Source organism: Apodemus sylvaticus, chromosome 15 (assembly GCF_947179515.1).
Source record: "Apodemus sylvaticus chromosome 15, mApoSyl1.1, whole genome shotgun sequence".
In the NCBI taxonomy this organism is placed as follows: domain Eukaryota; kingdom Metazoa; phylum Chordata; class Mammalia; order Rodentia; family Muridae; genus Apodemus; species Apodemus sylvaticus.
Window position 1 is genome coordinate 51,212,818 of NC_067486.1, and position 19,185 is coordinate 51,232,002.

The window sequence follows — 19,185 nt, forward strand, 5'->3', positions numbered from 1 at the left end:
TTAGATTTCATTCTCTTTTCAGTGGCATTCAGATATGAGACGACTCCTGGATGTTTCTCAAGACAGAGTGGATTGGACCTTCATTCATTCACCCATTTGCTTTGATTCTTCATTTTTAAATCAGACTTGGGTAGTGATAAAAATTCACCTTTTGGCACACAGAAGCACAGGGGATTTTTCTTCCCACGTTTCACAACTCTTTAAGTCTACTCGTTACAGACCTAAACTCTAGAAGCCTCTATCACCACATTTCCTGTTTATAACTGAACAGAGTACACACAAAAGAGTTGAAGAAACAGAGGAGAAAAAAAAACCTGAGTGCTGATAAAGACATATGTCGGTGCTGTGCTGTTTCTAACATAACATAGCAACGGTATTTAAGGGGAAAAGTTTGTGGGAGAATTCTAAGCCTACCGATCTCTTTCATGGAAGTACACAGACTCTTCTGAAAAGACAAGCATGTCTGGTGAGTGGCATTCTGAAGTCTTTTTGCATTTCATTGTTATGCCTAACAATTCATTTACTAATTTCTAAATCTTAATGAGACCTTTACTTCTGGGAAATTAAACAGGTTAACATGATATTTTTAAAATAATGTACAATGATGTTTCGTATGATTAGAAAGTGATTTAAATTGCATTAATGGGTATATTGGTTATTTGCTCTTAACAAAAAAACGTAGGTAGTATCTCCTGAAAATAAAGCTAGCACAGCTATTGATGAATGTTCATTGGGAACTGTGCCATTTGAAGATTTGTGGTTTTTACAGAGCCTTTCATTGACCATGTGTGTTTCTCTTCACTTGGTTTAAATATAAAACAGGATAGGAGTAATTGATTGCAATTGTCTCACAATTAGACATTATAGTTTCGCCCCACCCCCATCCCAGGAATTGGTGGAATTGCCAATAGTCAAGGAAACGAGAACTTTGAAAAGGCCAGTGGAAATCCCATGGTGAGATAGATCATGATGGGAGCTCAGATCAGTTTGCTACTATAAACCCACATCTGTCATTCATTCCTCCTGTATTTTTGATGTGCTCTTCATTTCTTTAACAAATATTTTTATGGGAGAAAAATAAATATTAGACAAAACAGGAATTGTGCAAAAGAAACAAAGTCTTACAATTGGGCATTTAATTACTAAAAGTGCAAAATATTAAGTTGAATTTTCTATGTGTGCTGCACAATTTACCTTTGAAAATTAGAATAACAACCATTAAATCATATATTCAGCTTTGGAGCCAGCTCTGCAACAAAACCATTTCCTTCTTCATTAAAGAAATGCACAGAACAGCATTTGTTGCACTAATTAGAATTTGTCCATTCATTCATTTATTCCTAGACACTTCTGTTGTATCCAGCATTTTATATGTATATGTATATTTACATGTATATTTATATGTATATTTTCAAATGGCAGGAAAATGAGTGACTCTAAGGCTTTGTGTACTGGGGGTAATTTTTCAAAAATTCTTTCTAGAATTGAAATTACTGAATAAGATATGTGGGTATTTCGAAACTCATTGTTGCTAAGTTGCTTCTCCAATGCAGATGTCAATTCTCCTCCATTCTAGATTGCTTCTTTTTAGTCACTGATCTCATTTAAGAATCTTCCTGAGTGCAACATATGAGTCCACTGCTTCATATGCATTGCTTTGGTTACAATGAGCTTGAACCAAGCATTCTTCATGGACTTTTAAGCTGTTTGAAACTCTGTGGTTTGGACCTTTTCTGACTATATCTTATGCCTAATTGTTATGCAGCTGGCATGTTTAATAGCAATAAGTATTAGCCAGTAGTACAGAAAAGGTATCATACATTATAATTTCTGAGAGTTTGAATCCCAAAAGTATGTCTGAAGGGTTTGAAAAAAATCATTTGTTTCAATAAAGCACAGGAATGTAAGCTGCCACATGATGTTCATACCTGCCTACTCTTCCCCAGTTCTTATGAGAGCAAAAAGAAAGAGAATCATTTTAATTCTCCTATGATCATGTAAGAAACGGACATAGTAGTACTCTGCCTGTGCTGCTAATGTGAGCTTGAGAAAGGGAAGTTCAGGGCAATGAATGTGATAGTCAATGATCTCTAGAACTTACTAGCTCTAAACAAGATGAGATAGGATGCATACACTTCACAGCTCCGTGCTCCAGCACAGGGCAGGAGTGCTAGCTGCCCTGGCCAATGAGGACTTCCCAAAACAGATATCGAAGTGTTAGTCATTAAGGCCTCCTAGATTTTAAAAGCCAAAATGATCCCCACTACACAAGATTTAGTATGAGCAGAAGGAATCTGGTAATAACATTTTCCATGTTGAAACAGGTAAAATAAATATGCTGGCATAATAGCTGAGGCCGTGCTTCCCATTCACACAAAATGAGTCTTAATTGGATCAAGTGGAGAAATCCATTGCATTGACAATTCATTTAATGAACAATGGGTCACCAGCTAGCTCACACTTTGTTGTTGTTTCATGGTTTGCTTTAGAAGGCCCTCGCTGCCTTTTCTCGCTGGAGCTTCGGGTCCATTATAAACAGAGTGAGGCTCTTTTGGAATGAGGGTTGGCTAGTTATGAATGGCCTCTTAAACTCAAGCATTCCTCTAAAGATCAAGAGACAGTGTTTTGCACGCCATTTAAGCAATATCTGTCCACAAATTTAAGATGCACTAATCAAAGGAAAAAGCACACCATCACTTAAAGGTAGAAGTCATGAAAAGCATGTGTACAAGTTAATAGTAACATGTGTCAAATTATTGCACAATTTCCCATGCATTTTAAATTTTACTTAATCATCACAGTGTTAAAGAAAAGAGAATAGGTCTTTATAAAACTTTTAACTCCAGTGTTTTATGGGTTGAAAGGTTCCACAATCCCATATTTATCTCGACAGTCTCTCCTAGTTACTTCTCTAAAAGAGATACAGTTTTTGTACAAGGTGAAGTAACTAAGCATAGAAGAGCAGCAGTTTGTCTGTGATGGAGATTTGGGTGGGCCTTCAACCCCCACAGCATCCATGGAGTTTACCAATCTCAAATAATGTTTAACTGCAAAAGCAACAAAGGAATCTCACATGGGAGAAATTGATAGCATGCTCTCTTAAAATCTGCCATCTACCTCCTAGACATCTTTTCTTCAAATAATTTGATTATTGACTAAGAGAAATCCAGGTGCTTTAGAAAGAAAGATGTGAACCTCATGTCTCAAGGATGAAGTTGGGTGCTCCAGTTGGACTCTTGACTTACTGAGGATCAGTGATTTGCACGGGGGAAGTTATACAACTTCCGGAGGCTTGATCTCATTCTGATTCTCAGGCTGTGAAAAATACACACATCAAAGATTGTACTGCTATTTTGCCTCTCTCCATGCACTCTGGGATCTATATTATTCATATCTCAGATACCCTCTATTCATGACAGGCATTCATTTTAAGGTTGGTGGGTTTCATGTTTTGCATTAAAAACAAGTTGTTTACTCAGAAATTTGGAACTAAGATGAAGGCTTCCTTTATGCTAACATCTATGATTCTCATACTTTTTGTTGGTGATAATGGCCCAGGTGATGGCAATTTGGAGTATGGAAATTGTGCTAGCATGCTATAACCCCCCAAATAAAAATATGCTGTGTTCAACACAGCTACCACCCCACTGGAAAAATAATTTCATGAGTAGATACATGGAGATATCAAATCATTTTTCTTTCAAAACATTGGGATGTTTCAAACAAATATGGACAATTGTGGAATGGATGCCTTTTGCTCTAATAGAATTTATAAACCAAGGAAGACACCATGAGGGAATGGCTATATCTGGTAAGCCCATACACATGTCCTAGTTAAAAATAGTCTGAAGTCTGAAATACATGAAGCATTATGCTTACCTCTTTCTATTGTTAATTGTTTAAGCGAAGGTTTCTGCACTAATAAAGTCTGCTAATAGAAAAGCACTACATTTACTTAGCCGGGTCTCCTTCCCAAACACATGTAATTATGAACTCCATATACAATGCCTGCCAATACCTGTTGGCTTTATAGGAGTCAGAGATCTTACCACTAAAGCCACCATTATTAGCCCTTGGTGATTTAAAACTAGATAGAAATGCACATAATGTTTTTTCCATTTGTTATTGACTCACAAATGATTTCCTCAGACCCTCGTCTTCTTAAAGATGTAAGTAGCCAAATTCAGATTATGTAGTTCTTTCTAAGTCAAGAAAAACTCTATAAATAATAGTACAATTAATTAATAATGCTACTAAAACATACCCTTGTTGAACAGATCTTGTTGGGTGCAAAAGGATGCCCTCTGCACTCATAGAAACTCGGAGATATAGTGAGATAATTACGCTACACCGTAATCATGGAGAATTACTGGAGAGAGAAGGCATTTTGTGTGTGTGTGTGTGTGTGTGTGTGTGTGTTCACATATATGGATCTGTTTGGAAGTTCTTCTATTTAGTTACACAATCTCTTCTCTTTTCATGTGTGTGTTTTATTTTTTAAAGGGGGGGCAGGCATTTCTGAAAATCAAGAAGATGCAAAAGAAGTTAAGGGTGTGGTGAAAGCCTCCAAGTGAAAATAAAATTCAAATCGAATTTCTAAGGGAAATGTTTCAGAAAATAGAAACATGCAATGCTAAAATCAGAGGGAGAAGAGCTCATATAAGCCACCTCCCCACTCACAAGTCTAAACCTTTCTCAGTATGTTACAGTCTCAGTTGTGTTGTGGAAGATCCGATTTGCTCATATAAAAACAAAATCATTTTGTTGTAAACACTGCAGCACAGCCCCATGGGGATGTAAAGGGTGTCCCAAGTTCTTACCCAGTACCATTGACATATTGTCAGGATTTCCCATAAAGCTTTCAGGATAGAATGGTACTGCTATTTTGGTTGTTTATTTGTAGCTGAGAGCAAAGTTATCTTCCTGTAGCAATTAATGGATTACCATACCTTTCACTTTTCCTTTTGATTGAAAAGGAGAAAGTACAGCTTCTACTTGAAAATTAAATTTGCCCATATGATATGATAATTTATAACTATTTTTTAGTATAACCAAAAAATAAGTGCTTTCTACTTATCCCTTTAAACTGTGTCTCCTTATATTGGGCTTTCTTTTATTTATTCCTTAAGTATAGCAACTTAATGACTGTATACTCAAAATAATAGAAATTGTGGGAAAACATTGAGTAGAAAGATTAGTTTTAGCAGTCTTACAATACTGGTGAGAGCAAGGGGTCTATTATTAGTTTCTGTTTTTGTTACTTTACTGACAGAGGAGTATTAGAAATATGTAGAAGTAAGAAAAGTAACCACATACATCAGGGTAGATTAAAGGATCATCAACATGACTGTGATGTAGGACTAAAGATTTGTTTAAAGAAGGCTGCAAGGAGGATCAGTGATGAACAACATTCAGGTGGGCTCCAAGAGCTGGCCATTCTTGAGGTCAGTAAATTTGAGATATCTTACATAAATGGTGCTGCAATATTTTTATTATTAATAAATTTAGTGATGAGTTTCATATGGCTGTTTCTTTTTCTTTAAACCTGTTCTCTTCTGTCCAGGTAACAAGGGCAGAAAATGTGGAAAATAAACCAATGTAATTGCAACCTGAACTCCAACTCTTTGTTCTTAGTCTAGGGCATGTAGTCCACTTAAATGGTTAGTCTGATGGACAATGCTTTCACATTCTCTTAAGAACTGGAACCTTTTATGGAGTAGAAAGCCATACGAGTCCATCATTTTTCTACGAACAAATCCAGGTATTTTCTCCTAGATAGAGCCTAACTTAATTTCCAAAATCAGTTTTACATCCCTTGGGATGAGTGCATAGTCAAGATCCCAGATCCCCTTGGAGATCTAGAAGCATACGACTTCTAGGTTGAATTATTTCTAAATTACAGTAACAAGTTAAGCTTCAATATCCATTTAATTAATTATTTACTTTTAGGTAGTACAACATTTGGGTTAAGTTTACAATAACAGTTTTAAAATGTGTACTTAGGGAATTTACAGGAAATAATAGTATACTACATGATGGTTGCTATCCTATGTAATTGGAGTAACGCTTCTAAAACAGTACATATTTTTCAAGAAGTAATTTGAATTATGATAATTACTCTTTTTCTCAGACAAACCTATCAGTTTAGCTGCTTGGTAGGAAGAATTGCATGAAGGAAGAATTATGTGGCAAACACATAGGAAAGCAATTGGTTTGTTCCATAGGATGGTGGGAGCTTAAGGAAAATAAACACTTTGGGGTTCAGGTTCAAATTATGAAAACATTAAAGCACAGAGCATATCTGATTCTTCACCAGGAGGTCATTTCCACTCACAGTGAACTCTTCAAGACTTAACATCTTGGCCTTAAGCAAGTAGACCTTTTCTGGCCTTGCAGCTGGCCTTCAGCCTAGCTCCTCTTGTAAGAGTTTTCAAAGTCCATTGCCCAGACCTTTTCTTAAATCAATCAACCTCCCAAAAGGACACAGATTTTATATTAGTGAAAACATCAACCAGTTTGATTAGATGGCTATCCATCAGCACCAAATGCTTGCTTCATGTTTTCTGAGAAACAAATAAATGACCACCACATTTCTTGGTAAGTACAGATTCAGAGCAGACAGATGTTCTTAGTTCTAGGTATTGTTGATGAACACCTTTACCAGAGCAACAGTGGCCTAGTTTACCACTGTCTCTAGCACAGCAGTCTGTTTACTAGCTACTCGGAGAATGGGCCTTCTCGGTAGAGTTGTGGATAAGTGGAACAGAACCTGTGGCATTTCTTCCTTGGTTGTGGATGTGAACTCATACTTGATCAGGACCTTTCTTTTGTCTCTGAGCCATCATATTAATTATCCTTCTCCACTCAATTCTCCAGTTATTGGGTGAGCTGTTGGTGCTTAATGAGAAATGACATTTTTCTGAATGTGTTACAGAAATAGTAGCATGTGATCATCTTACCAGCAGTGAGATGAAAACATAACAAGGATAATATTGATGGCAGCAGCTAACATTTATCAAGCTGTTAGCAACATTGTTCTGAACACATTCTCACGTGTTTTAACCCAAGCCCCATAATAAACATTATTATTAGTTTCCTTTTTCAAATGGGGCCATTGAGGTATGGAGACCATGATGAATAACAGTGTCTGGCCCTTAGAAGGTTCACAGTTTAGACTGGTAGTGGAATTGGTATGTGAATGATTAACAGAAGGTTCCTAAGTATATAGAGATAAGTGAAAGCCTTCACTTCAAAGAGAAGAATGCCTCTTTGAGTTGACTAAGAAACAGGCATTTCAGGCAAAGTACAATTATACAGACACATAAGAACATAACAAGGCATGGTATCTGTTGACAACTGCAAGTACTTCCTAGTGACTGGGGCATGGTATATGATTGAGAGGTTACAGCAGCTGTCCAAAAGATAAGCAGGAAATCTGAAGTAGAATCTTGTGGGAAAAGTTGGTGATAAAGAATGAAAATTGATGCTCGCTATGTTTGGGCACAGACAGGAACAGAACCTACCCTACGACCCATAGGGTCTGGAAAGCATCCAGTAAGAAAAGCTTAGGGCTAAGGAGAGGGTTCAGAAGGTAGAGTACATGTTGGTCACACATGAGGACCTGAGTTCGGATCCACAGAACCTACGTAAAGGTTGTATGTGGTAGTTATATATCTATAACCCCAGTGCTACGCCATAGATAGAGAGGCAGAACCCAAGGGCTCGCTGAACATTCAGTTAATCAAAATGGGGAAATTGAGTTCACTGAGAGACCCTGTCTCAAAAAGTAATGTGGATGAGTAAGAGACAGCTAAAATCAGCCTCTGGCCATGATGTGCCTGACCTGGGCAAGTTCACTAGCGTATGCATCTATGCCCAGGTGTATGCAACATACATTCACACACATGAAAAAAAAAAACCTTCACCAACTTTATCCAGAGTTCAGTGGGGGGAGAACATATGGAACTAAATGGTAAGATGGCGTTTCTTCCAGGAATGTTGGGTAGTGTGGAATCCACTGAAACATCAGTAAACACAACGCTCAGGTCAACTGAGCACACAGAACCAGAACCAGGCTGGTCTGAAAAGATGGTGTTTTAAAACCTTGAGTGTTGATATATAAGTCTTTTGCATTCTGTATACATACCTTTAAAATGATTTTTAAATTATGTTTATCTATTTGTGTATGGAAGTCAGGGGACCACTTGCAGGACGTGGTTCTCTCCTTCCATCACGTGGACTCCAGGGATCTAGCTCGAGGTGACGAGGCTCAAGCACCTTTGCCCACTGAACAATCTTTCCAGTCTCAATATTATATCTGAGTTATTCATCTTCATAATTTTTAACATAAAAAACATTGAGGGCATGTAGTTTTAGCAGCCAGTACTTTACCAATATTCCCCAGGTTCTTTGTGTTTTTATTTTTCAAGCTGTTGCCTATATAAAAATCAATAAATCCTGACCACGACAGCATATTTATATAATCCCAGCACTAGTGAGTTCAAGGCCAGCTTGGGGTATACAAGACTATTTCCAACAAACGAAAGAAGGTAATCAAACAAACAGTCTCATGTATATATATAATATCATGTGACATACAGAATTTTTAAGTATGTTTAATATAGTTTATAGTTATATTATAAAATGCTTAATAATACTAGATGGAGTGTTTTTAATAAAATTATTGCACAGGGAAATCACTAAGGCTTATACTGTTTTTATATTTTATGAAACATTAATATTCCCTTAAAGGAAGAAACCCACACATTTTACTTATATCATTCAAGATCTCATTACTCAAGAATTAATTAATTCTTGAAAATTTTTTTGTAAAGGACACATTAGATGTTACAAAAAGAAGTCAGAAATAGCTCTATTCTCAATTGTTTATGGTATTCTGAAGGTTTAGAAATAATGAGACAGCTACACTGTACTTACATATAATAAATAAATAAATATTTTTAAAAAAGAAATAATGAGTATTGAATTAAATAGCAAGTAATAAATAAACACATAACTGGCTTTAAATAAAATTCAAACTAGTTTAAATTTATATATATATATATATATATATATATATATATATATATATATATATATACACACACATATATATCATTTGTGTGTGTGTGTGTGTGTGACTGTGTAATAATTGGTTCTGCAAAGTGGGTTTGATGTATAAGAGTAGAAACAGGAAGACTTGAGCTCTGTTTCTAGCACCCACATTTAAGAAGCAACAACAATAGAACCATTGGGTGTGACCTTATGTGAGTCTGCAAAGCCAGCATTGCTGAGACAGGAGAATCACTGGAGCTTGTTGGCTTCCAGCCTAGCTCAGAAGTTCAGTGAGAAACTCTGCCTAAAAGGAACAAGGCTGAGAGAGTTAGAGCAAGATACCCACTCTGGTCAGTATGTGCCTACCCACACAAACACACACACACACACACACACACACACACACATATTCATGCACATGCACCACACGCATACAAATAAATGACATGTAAATTATATGTGCATATGAATGTGCATGTCTACAGAATAAACACATATGTAATACATATAATTTTTCATTTGCCTAAACACTTTCTGATGGAGACTAAAAAGCTATTGAAGTATTAATAAGAAGTCAAAGAGACAATCAAAATACAAATGTCATATCTGAGGTACAGAAAACAGTAGAGAGACAAAGATGTTTTTATTGACATCCTGCATTCTCATTAAACACTTAAAGACAGACAAAGGAAGCTCAACAAATTTTTCCTGTATGTTAGCTTGGAAGTAGAAGATGTCTCTGACTTCTTTTGTCTGTTTTAGAGACTCTGCCTCCTACTGGGTCATCTTGTCCAGCCTTGATATGAGAGTTTACATACTGTATCTTGTTTTTCCATATTTGGTGGATATCCCTGGGCAGGCTGCTCTTTTCTGAATGGAAATGGAGGAGTGGATCTAGTAGAGTGGGAAGGAGGAAAGAAAGGAGAGATCAGGGTGCACTGAAAACAACAACAAAAAAGACAATAAAAAATTAATTTTTACAAAGATTTTTAACACTGTTTATTGTATTTAAGCAATGAACACTTATTTTATTTTATATTTTAATTTTCTGGAAGGTTCTAAACTGTTCTCAGACTTGGTGTCACGATGAGAGAGTAGGGACTCTGAAGGACTACGATTTGTCATCCCTACTTGCTATTTACAGCCAGTTCTCATTATATATGCAACATCTACATTCCTCACAAAATAATTTCTTTTTTCTTTTTCTTTATTATTTTCTATATTCTTTGTTTACATTCCAAATGATTTTCCCTTTCCTGGTTACCCCTCCCCCTAAGTCCCATAAGCCCTCTTCCCTCCGCCAGTTCCCCAATTTCTTAAAGCAATGGCTTGATTGATTTTATTTTATTTCAAATCTTTGATTCTTTGGTATCAGGTATAAATGCTGACCTAGGGAAGATACTTAATTGATACTGGTTATAGGCAGAGAATTACTCTTCTGGGATCAGCATATGATGTGGTCATGCTGGCATGACTACCAAGACATACCAACTCTGGTCTGCTGTCTTCATGGTTGCTCATAAATGGGTGTTGGTAACTGTAAATCATCTGGGGTAGTTGGCTGGCAATAAGCAACCTAACTCCTTCATCACTCAGAAGTAAAATGGAAAGAGAGACACTCTCAGCAGTGAACTCACTTCTATTAATGGGACACTCAGTGGAATGAAGAAAGGCCCTGCGGTGCATTCTAATGAAACTGCTTCATCCCAATATCTAGTATGTTACAGCCCTGAGTCTGATGAAAGGAGAAAGCAATTTTTGTGGGGGAAGGGGGATCATTTTAGCCTGAAGAATAAAGTCGGGGGAAAGACTATGAAATGGAGATCTGGGATGATCAGGAGAATCCTGATTTTTGAACTGAGTTTTTATAATCAGTCACATTTGTCACCCTTTACTTACTTAATTTATCTTTCATTTTATTAACACAAAAAGAGCTTTAACTGCTCTGAACCCAAGGACTTATCATCACTTTGAAAACTGCAAATATCCACTTGTCAATGTTTATTAATCTTCTGGCAGATTTATCATTCATTATAAGTAAAGGAAATTATTACTTAATAATTTTGAGACAGACTCTTACTACATAGCCTAGAAATCCTAGTACCTTAACCTCTCCATTATTGTACTCACTGGTGTGAAGGGTCACCTCAGCTAAATACAGTGGTTTGAATCATGACCTTAGCTGAAGTAAAACTGATGTATAGTAAGCAGTCATCTCACAGATATCTACTTTTGTTTCCAGGAAACTCTGGATGCCCCTTCTTCCTCTGGGGACTTCTAGCCTTCTTGGGTTTGGCTCTGGTTATATCGGTGATCTTCAATATTTCCCACTATGTAGAGAAGCAGCGACGAGGTAAGACCTTCAGGCAAATCATTGTATGGTACCTGCTCAAATGCAGACCCTCAAATGGCTCAAATGGCAACCTCGGGCATAGAGACTGTTATGAGATGTCATTAACGGCTTGTTGTAACTATGAGAGATCTGGCATTATTTTCATGCTAAGGGCTCCCTTAATCTAAGAATGAATTCACTTTGAAGATGTGAGACAAAGCTCACAAACTTAGCTTTATGACTGTTTCAGGAATGACAGCTGAAAGGAGTTATTCTGCTAAATGGGCTTCTTTAAATGATCAAATCAGGATACAACAGTTTTTTGAGACAGTGACAAAGGTGAAGAGCTGCTCCCTAAGGCTCTACTGAAGTTATTCAGTTCTCTGAGGCACCAGCCATGAGACTCAGCACCGACTGGAAAAGTCGCAGACTGAACCTGGGCCTTCCCTACACCACAGATCTAGAACTTTGTCAGAGTGTCATTACCACTGCTAGTTTTGCCTTCTTTTACTCAGATGGCTTGTATCTACTCATGTCATAATTACAATGCTATAATGTGCACAACCTGCACACACCACCATGTGTACACTGACTACACGGATCAGTGCACAAAAGTACCAAAGTTCAACTATTTCTGGGAAGCGTCTTAATATCTAAAGGGTAGAGAAACAGCAGCAAGAGCTATAAATAGTCAGGAAAGAACTTTAAAAAGAAAAGATAAAACTCATGAAAAGGGACAAAACTAAGTCAGCACACTGAGGTTAAACACAGCGCACATGTCTCAGGAAACCTGCACGAAGTGTGTAAATGGTGATCACACTACAGGGAGGGTCCTCGATCCACTTGGGAGGATCTTCCTACGTGGTGAGGACCCAGCTCCAGGTGTGGACAGGAAGTTGTTGTCATGCAGATTTTGAAAGCTTGGAGGTATTTGACAATGGATGGTGTAGATGGTATAGCTCAGATCACATGACCATTTAATATCAAAATTGTGCCTGAGTGCCCAGGGTTGGCATACACACTAATTTTTTCCTATGTCAATGTGAACAGGTTTTGTAATTTTCACCTTTGGTGCTTCAGACATCAGATTTTACTTGTTCATATCCAGATGGTTTTTATATCACACAAATAGAGACAGACCCTCTCCGTTTAGTTTTATGTGATATATTTGATAATTTTTTTAAATTATACAAGCTATTGTTGTCTCAGCCTTACCATAAAGGGCTCTATTGTTTAAAAGTAGTGAGGTGGCAAAAATAATTGAAAATAGGAAATAATAAATTGAATGCATAATGTCTTTCTTTTGATTGATGGCAGCCATTTGATCATTAACAGCATAGCTTCTAAAGCAAATCAAATGTGGTCTGAATCAATATTGACTCCACTTTTAGGTTTCAGCTGTCAGATCTCATGCAAGTAGCAGGTTCTCGGTGTCTCTTCCTTTTTACAGCTAATGGAAAACACCATGCAGACTATAAGGGTCTCGTGGGGAAATGTAAAAGTACATATATATAATTGCAAAGAGGGGATTTGGCAGGTTGGTTTGTATCTGATTCAGTCCATATCACCATGCCTCATGGACCTGGTGCTTCTTTCTCCCTTTCCACAGTAATTACCTCCTTCCTTTTGGAGGTAGAAATCACCAAGAGCCTTCCCTGGCCCAACATCACTTCCTGTAACATTAGTATGTTGTTTCAGTAGGTGTCAGCCAGTTCTTCAACCTCTTTGCTGCTCCAACCATGTCTGTATCTTGTCCTGGGATCCTCTATAGCTCCTGGCTCACTCCACCCCCATCTATATATTATTTAATAACTTAACAACACCTAGGGCTTTGGATGGTGCTCCTGTAAGCCACATTCTATTCTACTTCAGTGGGTTGGGTTTTCTGAGGCTTTTATGAGATTGGTTCCAAACTTTAGTAGATGGCAGGTCATTTTATTTGATATGTACATCTTAGGGGGAAGACACTGTGTAGATTGATGCAAACTCAGGGTGATTAGCCTTGAAGCACCTGCACCAGTGCTCAAGGATTGCAAATTGCTCTCACTAAACCTTCCCAACTGTCCCCCACCCCTCACCCCCATCAACCCCCCACTCACACCCCCACCCCCACCCTTCATCACCCCCACCCAGAGCTTTCCTCAGGTGTGAATATTTATCCTGACATCTTTTCCAACCCACAGGAAAAAATAATACTATTCTTAACTCCCAGAGATTACAGGCGGTTTGAATTGTCTCTGTAAACACTCAGTTCTTCCCTAATCCTGAAGACCCAGGTTTGCTCTAAGTCTTGGGCAAGACAGGTTAGAAGAGAATTTGTCACATCATCCAGCTTTCTTCCATGTGCTCTGTAATTGTAGTGCTGCTGCAATTGGCCCCCTGTCACTTTTATGTTAGCACCACTGTACTTCTTTTTGTGGCTAAGAAACTTGCAAGATATGACTCTACCTCGGCCAACAAGCAGTGAAGAAACATCGGGGGCTTATTAAATAGCTTACAAAAGGAAGTCTCATTCCAGTGCTAGTATAAATCTACACATTTAATCAGACAGATACCCTTTTTCTCGATGCTTTCTGTAGCATCTATGTAGATCTTTGAAAATGAATACTCTCTCTGTTTTCCAAAATAAAGTTTTATTTTTATTCAATGCATTGTCCAAAATCTGTTCTTTGGAGTGTGTTCATTTCTTTTCCTAATCAGAATGTATTTTTCTTTTTTCTTCCATTAAATCCAAAACATATTTTTTTATTCAACTTTTCTTTGATTTGAGGAGATTAAACAAGTGTGTGACTTGTTTGTATATCGACCTAATTAGTGAACCTTCTTCTCACTAGACAGTGGCATGTGTTTGGCTGAAAATGAATCAGAAAGATTCAGCGTTAGAGTTTCAGCCATTTGCTGCTGTTTCTTGCTGTGACACAATGTGACAAAGGGGTGGATCCCCCTAAAGGGGAACCATAAAGGCAAGTCTTTGCAGCGTGCTCTCAGATACATAGCGACCACAAGCCTCGCATGTATATCACAGGGGAGGATGGGCAACCTTACCTTAGCTCTTCTGCTTCATGATCTTACGCACTCCACTCCTCTGTAACAGGACAGTTTTCAGTTTGGCCATGGAGCATCGAGATGAGTAGGCAGTGCTTAAATCATGCCATTTATTCTTAAATAAACTTCTGGACCTTTGGAACACAGAAGGTCTTTGCAAGATCTGAGCTTACTCATCTTCATGCTTAGCAAGAGATCATTGTCACTTAACCTGTACAGCTAAAAGCACCCAAGCAGAGATGAGCTAGCTACCATCCGAAAACACCTTTGTATTCTAAGACTTGTGCAGCTGGTGGTGTCCTTGGACTTTCAAAGTCTTCCTTCACAGTGTTTCTTCTGCAGTTTATCTGATATGTAAAATCCTTTATCCAGTTCTTTTCACTTTTTCATATTGCTTTGCTCCCCTTTCATTCCATCTAATGACCAGATACTATTACATATTATCTTGTACATAGTTACTTTTATTTAACTTTTCTTGCAAAGTTTATGATCTTTTTCTTTTTCATTCTGGGGATGAAACATCTGACTATATTCTCTACTTTAGAGTTATTCATTCAAATATTGCCTGAGTATGTTTTCTGTGCACCAACATTCATATTTCGACTATTACATTTTTACTTTAAAAGTCCTTATCTTATAAAAAGTATTTGCCAGTTTGAGAAAATGATGTTATGGAACACCTAATTATTCTTATTGTTGTTACTAAATGGCATTGTTTTTAGTTTTAGTTAGTATGGAGATCAGCTTTCATATACCTCAGGCTGGACTCAAACTCACCACATAGTAGATAATGACCTCATACTTCTATTTTCCTATTTTGACCTTAAAATGATGGGATTATAAAAGTGCACCAGCTTGACCAGTTCATATGGCCCTGGGGATTGAAGCAAGGGTTTCGTGTGTGCTATGCGAGGACTCTGCCAATGGAGCTATACTCCAGCCCAACATTCTGCATTTTTATTATCAATTTTTTTTTATTATAAGTATCAATGCTCAACTGGTGGCAATTCCCTCTGTAAAGGTAAAATTTCAGTGATTTGCTTTCAAGTCAAACTTTATATTATATATTTCACTTCACTAACTGAAAATGTTAGTCTATTTCTAGTTAACTCATTTATGAGGAAACTTTCCAATTCAATGAGCAAAATGTGTCGCTTATATGATATGGATTTAGAACACATGACATGGACAAATTGTTTTGTCATTTTACAAAACATCTTAACATTGTTTTAATTACTTTTCATATGCACTCTGTAATGCTAGGCTTTGCTCTTCTGTTCTACAGATAGACTGAGAAGCATAGCTTCAGAATAATTTCCACACTGCCACATAGCAAGTGCCCTGAAGAGCCCGTACCAAATCCAATATTAGCTGATTCCTAACCACAAATATCTGCCATGACACGTCATCCTAGCGCTTACTCTCTTGTAATTAAGTTCCAAGAGCACTAGTTACTTTTCTGTTGCTGTATAAAACATCATTGCCAAGACAATGTCTAAAAGAAAGAGTTAGGCTAGAGGAATGCAAGTCTGTCGTGGTGAGCAGGTGTGGCAGCGTGGGGCTTGGAAGCCCAAGTGAGAATCTCACATCTTTAAAGGCAATCACAAAGCAGAGAGAGCAGGCTGGAAGTAGGTGAGGGTTTTACTCTCAGAGCCCATTCCCAATGACATACTTCCTCCAGCGATGCTCCATCTCCCAAACCTCTTCAAACAACAAGTGTTCAAATGCCCAAGATATGGGGGAACAGCTCTCATTTAAACCATGACACTAGGCAAATCTTAAAAGTACCTAATGGTCTGAGTCCAATTGGTTCCTTTTTCTAAATGTACAAGTAAATGTATGTTATAGCATACTTTATTTTTCCAGTTTATACTTTTCTGACCTTGTTCTCTTCCGTGTTTATTGATATTAGATCTGTTTCTGAAATTTTCTGATTTTGCTAACTTGTGACTACTGGGATGTGCCTTTTTGACCTTTCTAAGCTCCCTTCAGCATTCATCAACATTCATATTCAAAAGAATCATCTGAAAGCAGCTGAAAGAAACTTTCTATTTAGGATGTGGTCGTGGTAGGACATTTCCTGAATGCTATATTTCTGGCATCCCATGTAGATTACTTCTATAATCTTGGGTTCTGCAGCATCTTAGAAGACATCTTCTACAAGAACATCCCTCATTTGATTGAGAATCCCTCCCCAAATACTGGCATGGACCAGTAATGTGATTACCTTCATAAATACTTCAATTAATGTTTCTGTAGGAGTTAACAAACTCTCGAGGTACCATGTCTACACCATGACATAAGTTTACCTAAAAATAACTTTCGTAGTGGTTTGGACATTGACTCAATTATTTTAAATGTTTCCTACTAGTTCTTTCCTGAATCACATTGTTTTCCAGATATTAAAATTTTAAGCCCATTTAGCTTCTGATGTCAGGGACAGAAATGGCTCCAGTCTCTATTTCCATAGAATAAGTTTAGTAAAAGTTCAGGCTTTACTCCATGCCATATTAAATAATAAGAAATTCAAATATGATAAATTTCATATTACATATATACCTCTATTATAAATCACTGATGGATAGATGATAAAATTTCTAAAATAAAGTTGATATTCAGCACAAAACTGTACCTTGAATGTTTTTAAATCCATCAATTTCAATAATTTATTATGAATCTATTATTTTATAAAATATTACTCGAAACCTACAATTTCCCATTACTTTTAAATATACAGACACATTGAATAAATTATTGGCTTTTGAGCTAACACCACCAGGGTTCAGTGTGAACTACTTTCTGAGAACTGGAACATACTTTCTCCATTGTTTTATTTTCTTAGATTGCATCTCTGGTCAATATAGAAGCGATTCTAACACTTCAAATACTTTCAGAGACTATGTTACACCTTTTTTTTCAGTGTCTTTGCTCTCAGACTGTCACCGTATGAATAAAATGGAACTACCATAATGCTTCTTCATTTCATCAGATGCCAGGAAATTTTAAAGGAGGAGGGAGATAGACATATGATAAATAGAGACCTCTCTCATAGATCAATAGGTAGGTAGGTAGGTAGGTAGGTACCTACCTATAGACAGATAGACAGACAGAGGAAGGAAGGAAGGAAGGAAGGAAGGAAGGAAGGAAGGAAGGAAGGAAGGAAGGAAGGGAGAGAGAGAGAGAGAGAGAGAAAGAAAGAAAGAAAGAAAGAAAGAAAGAAAGAAAGAAAGAAAGAAAGAAAGAAAGAAGAAAGAAAGACAAGTATAGTTGTTGTTGTTGTTGTTGTTGTTGTTGTTGCTGTTGTTGCTGTTGTTGTTGTTGTTAGAAAGGTCCGTTAGAACCAACATGAACAAAAACAGAAGTAACAGAAACACCCAGAAGAGTTCCCAGAAGAGTTGGTGGAACTCAAAGGCAGAACCTATGTTCATGTTTCACAATGGTCAAGGGCAAGAGGGTCAGGAATAGAAGTCCCAGATTTTTCACATTGTTTTATGTGCAGAAAATACAATGCATGTGGCACAATATTATGCCCAAGCTATCTTGTTTTCATCTCAGATTACCAAGACAGAATTGACTGGCATAGAAAGAAAGCTGCCTTTGTCACTTATGTTACTACACAAAACACCAAAGGTAGTTAACTTTATAAAGAAAGGGGTTTTATTTAGCTTATAGTTCTAGTAGTTTAAAATTTGGACAATTTTAACACAGACGCTTACTGATAGCAGTGGCAGGGGTGCCTGTTAGAGAAACTGATCACATCTCCAGCCAGGAGACTGAAGGGAACCGTCAGTTTTGTTCCTATTCATGACTATCTTCCAAGAATTACCAAGCAGTCACATAGGAAACTGTCTAATCCCGTCTGATAGCAACATCCTCAGTGGTTCAAGGATTTGCCCTTAGATCCCACTCTTGCAAGTTTCGCTGCAGTCCCTGAGACTGCCATTTTGTCATTTATCACAGGGATTCCTTGGACACCCTCAAATCATCTCAAAATCATGTCTTCCCCCAGTTCAACTAGTCGTAGCCTTTGTGGCTTGCTTGACTTTGTTCATAGACACTGAGACTTAGCTCCCCTCATGAAATATTTTACAAATACATAAGCAGTTTTTAATTTGTTTATTTTTAATATTTTTCAGATAAAATGTACAGATACTCTGATGACTACATTCCAAGGTATGTTAAAAATGAATAATGTATTCTGATTTCCAACTAATAAGGAAAGTAACAAATGTTATATTGCTTACAGATTTGTCTCAGATATATTGCCAGTTGGGCTAAATGCAAAAGAAAAATAAATTATAATTTCTTTTACTTGCATCTGAAGATTGGAGGCCATAACACTATCATAGATCCCAGTTATTAATACATCAAGTCAATCAAAGAGCTGAGTGAAAATTAAAAAGTCTAATCTGACATCTAAAAAGTTCTCAGTATCTAATATATAATAGATACTATATATAACATAGATATCTATATTATAATGAAGATGAAACTTTACGAGTGCAGTTTAATTTTATATAGGGATTATATGGCACTGCAGAATGAGGGGTAGAGAGAAGTCTATAAGATCCCATAAGACAAATAATCAGACCTGGTGGTTCATGTTAATAATCCCAGCAGCAGACAGGGTGAGACAGAAAAGGATATAAGTTTATGCCAAACTACACAGTAAATTTTTAGTCCAGCCTCAAATATATAGGAACATTGTCTCAAAAAAAAAAAACAAATAGAAAAGACAGACAGACAGACAGACA

General features: G+C 37.1%; 1 protein-coding gene across 1 annotated transcript in view; it reads left to right on the forward strand.

Annotated features, from left to right (window-relative positions):
* Positions 1-245: 245 nt before the first annotated feature.
* Positions 246-19,185, forward strand: part of LOC127666130 (T-cell receptor-associated transmembrane adapter 1) — a 36,245-nt gene continuing 17,305 nt past the window's right edge. The window contains exons 1-3 of the mRNA XM_052158863.1: positions 246-466; positions 11,297-11,407; positions 18,568-18,604. Of these exons, the coding sequence (XP_052014823.1) occupies positions 460-466; positions 11,297-11,407; positions 18,568-18,604 (155 nt within the window). The 5' untranslated portion in view covers positions 246-459. The remainder of the gene's footprint in view (positions 467-11,296; positions 11,408-18,567; positions 18,605-19,185) is intronic.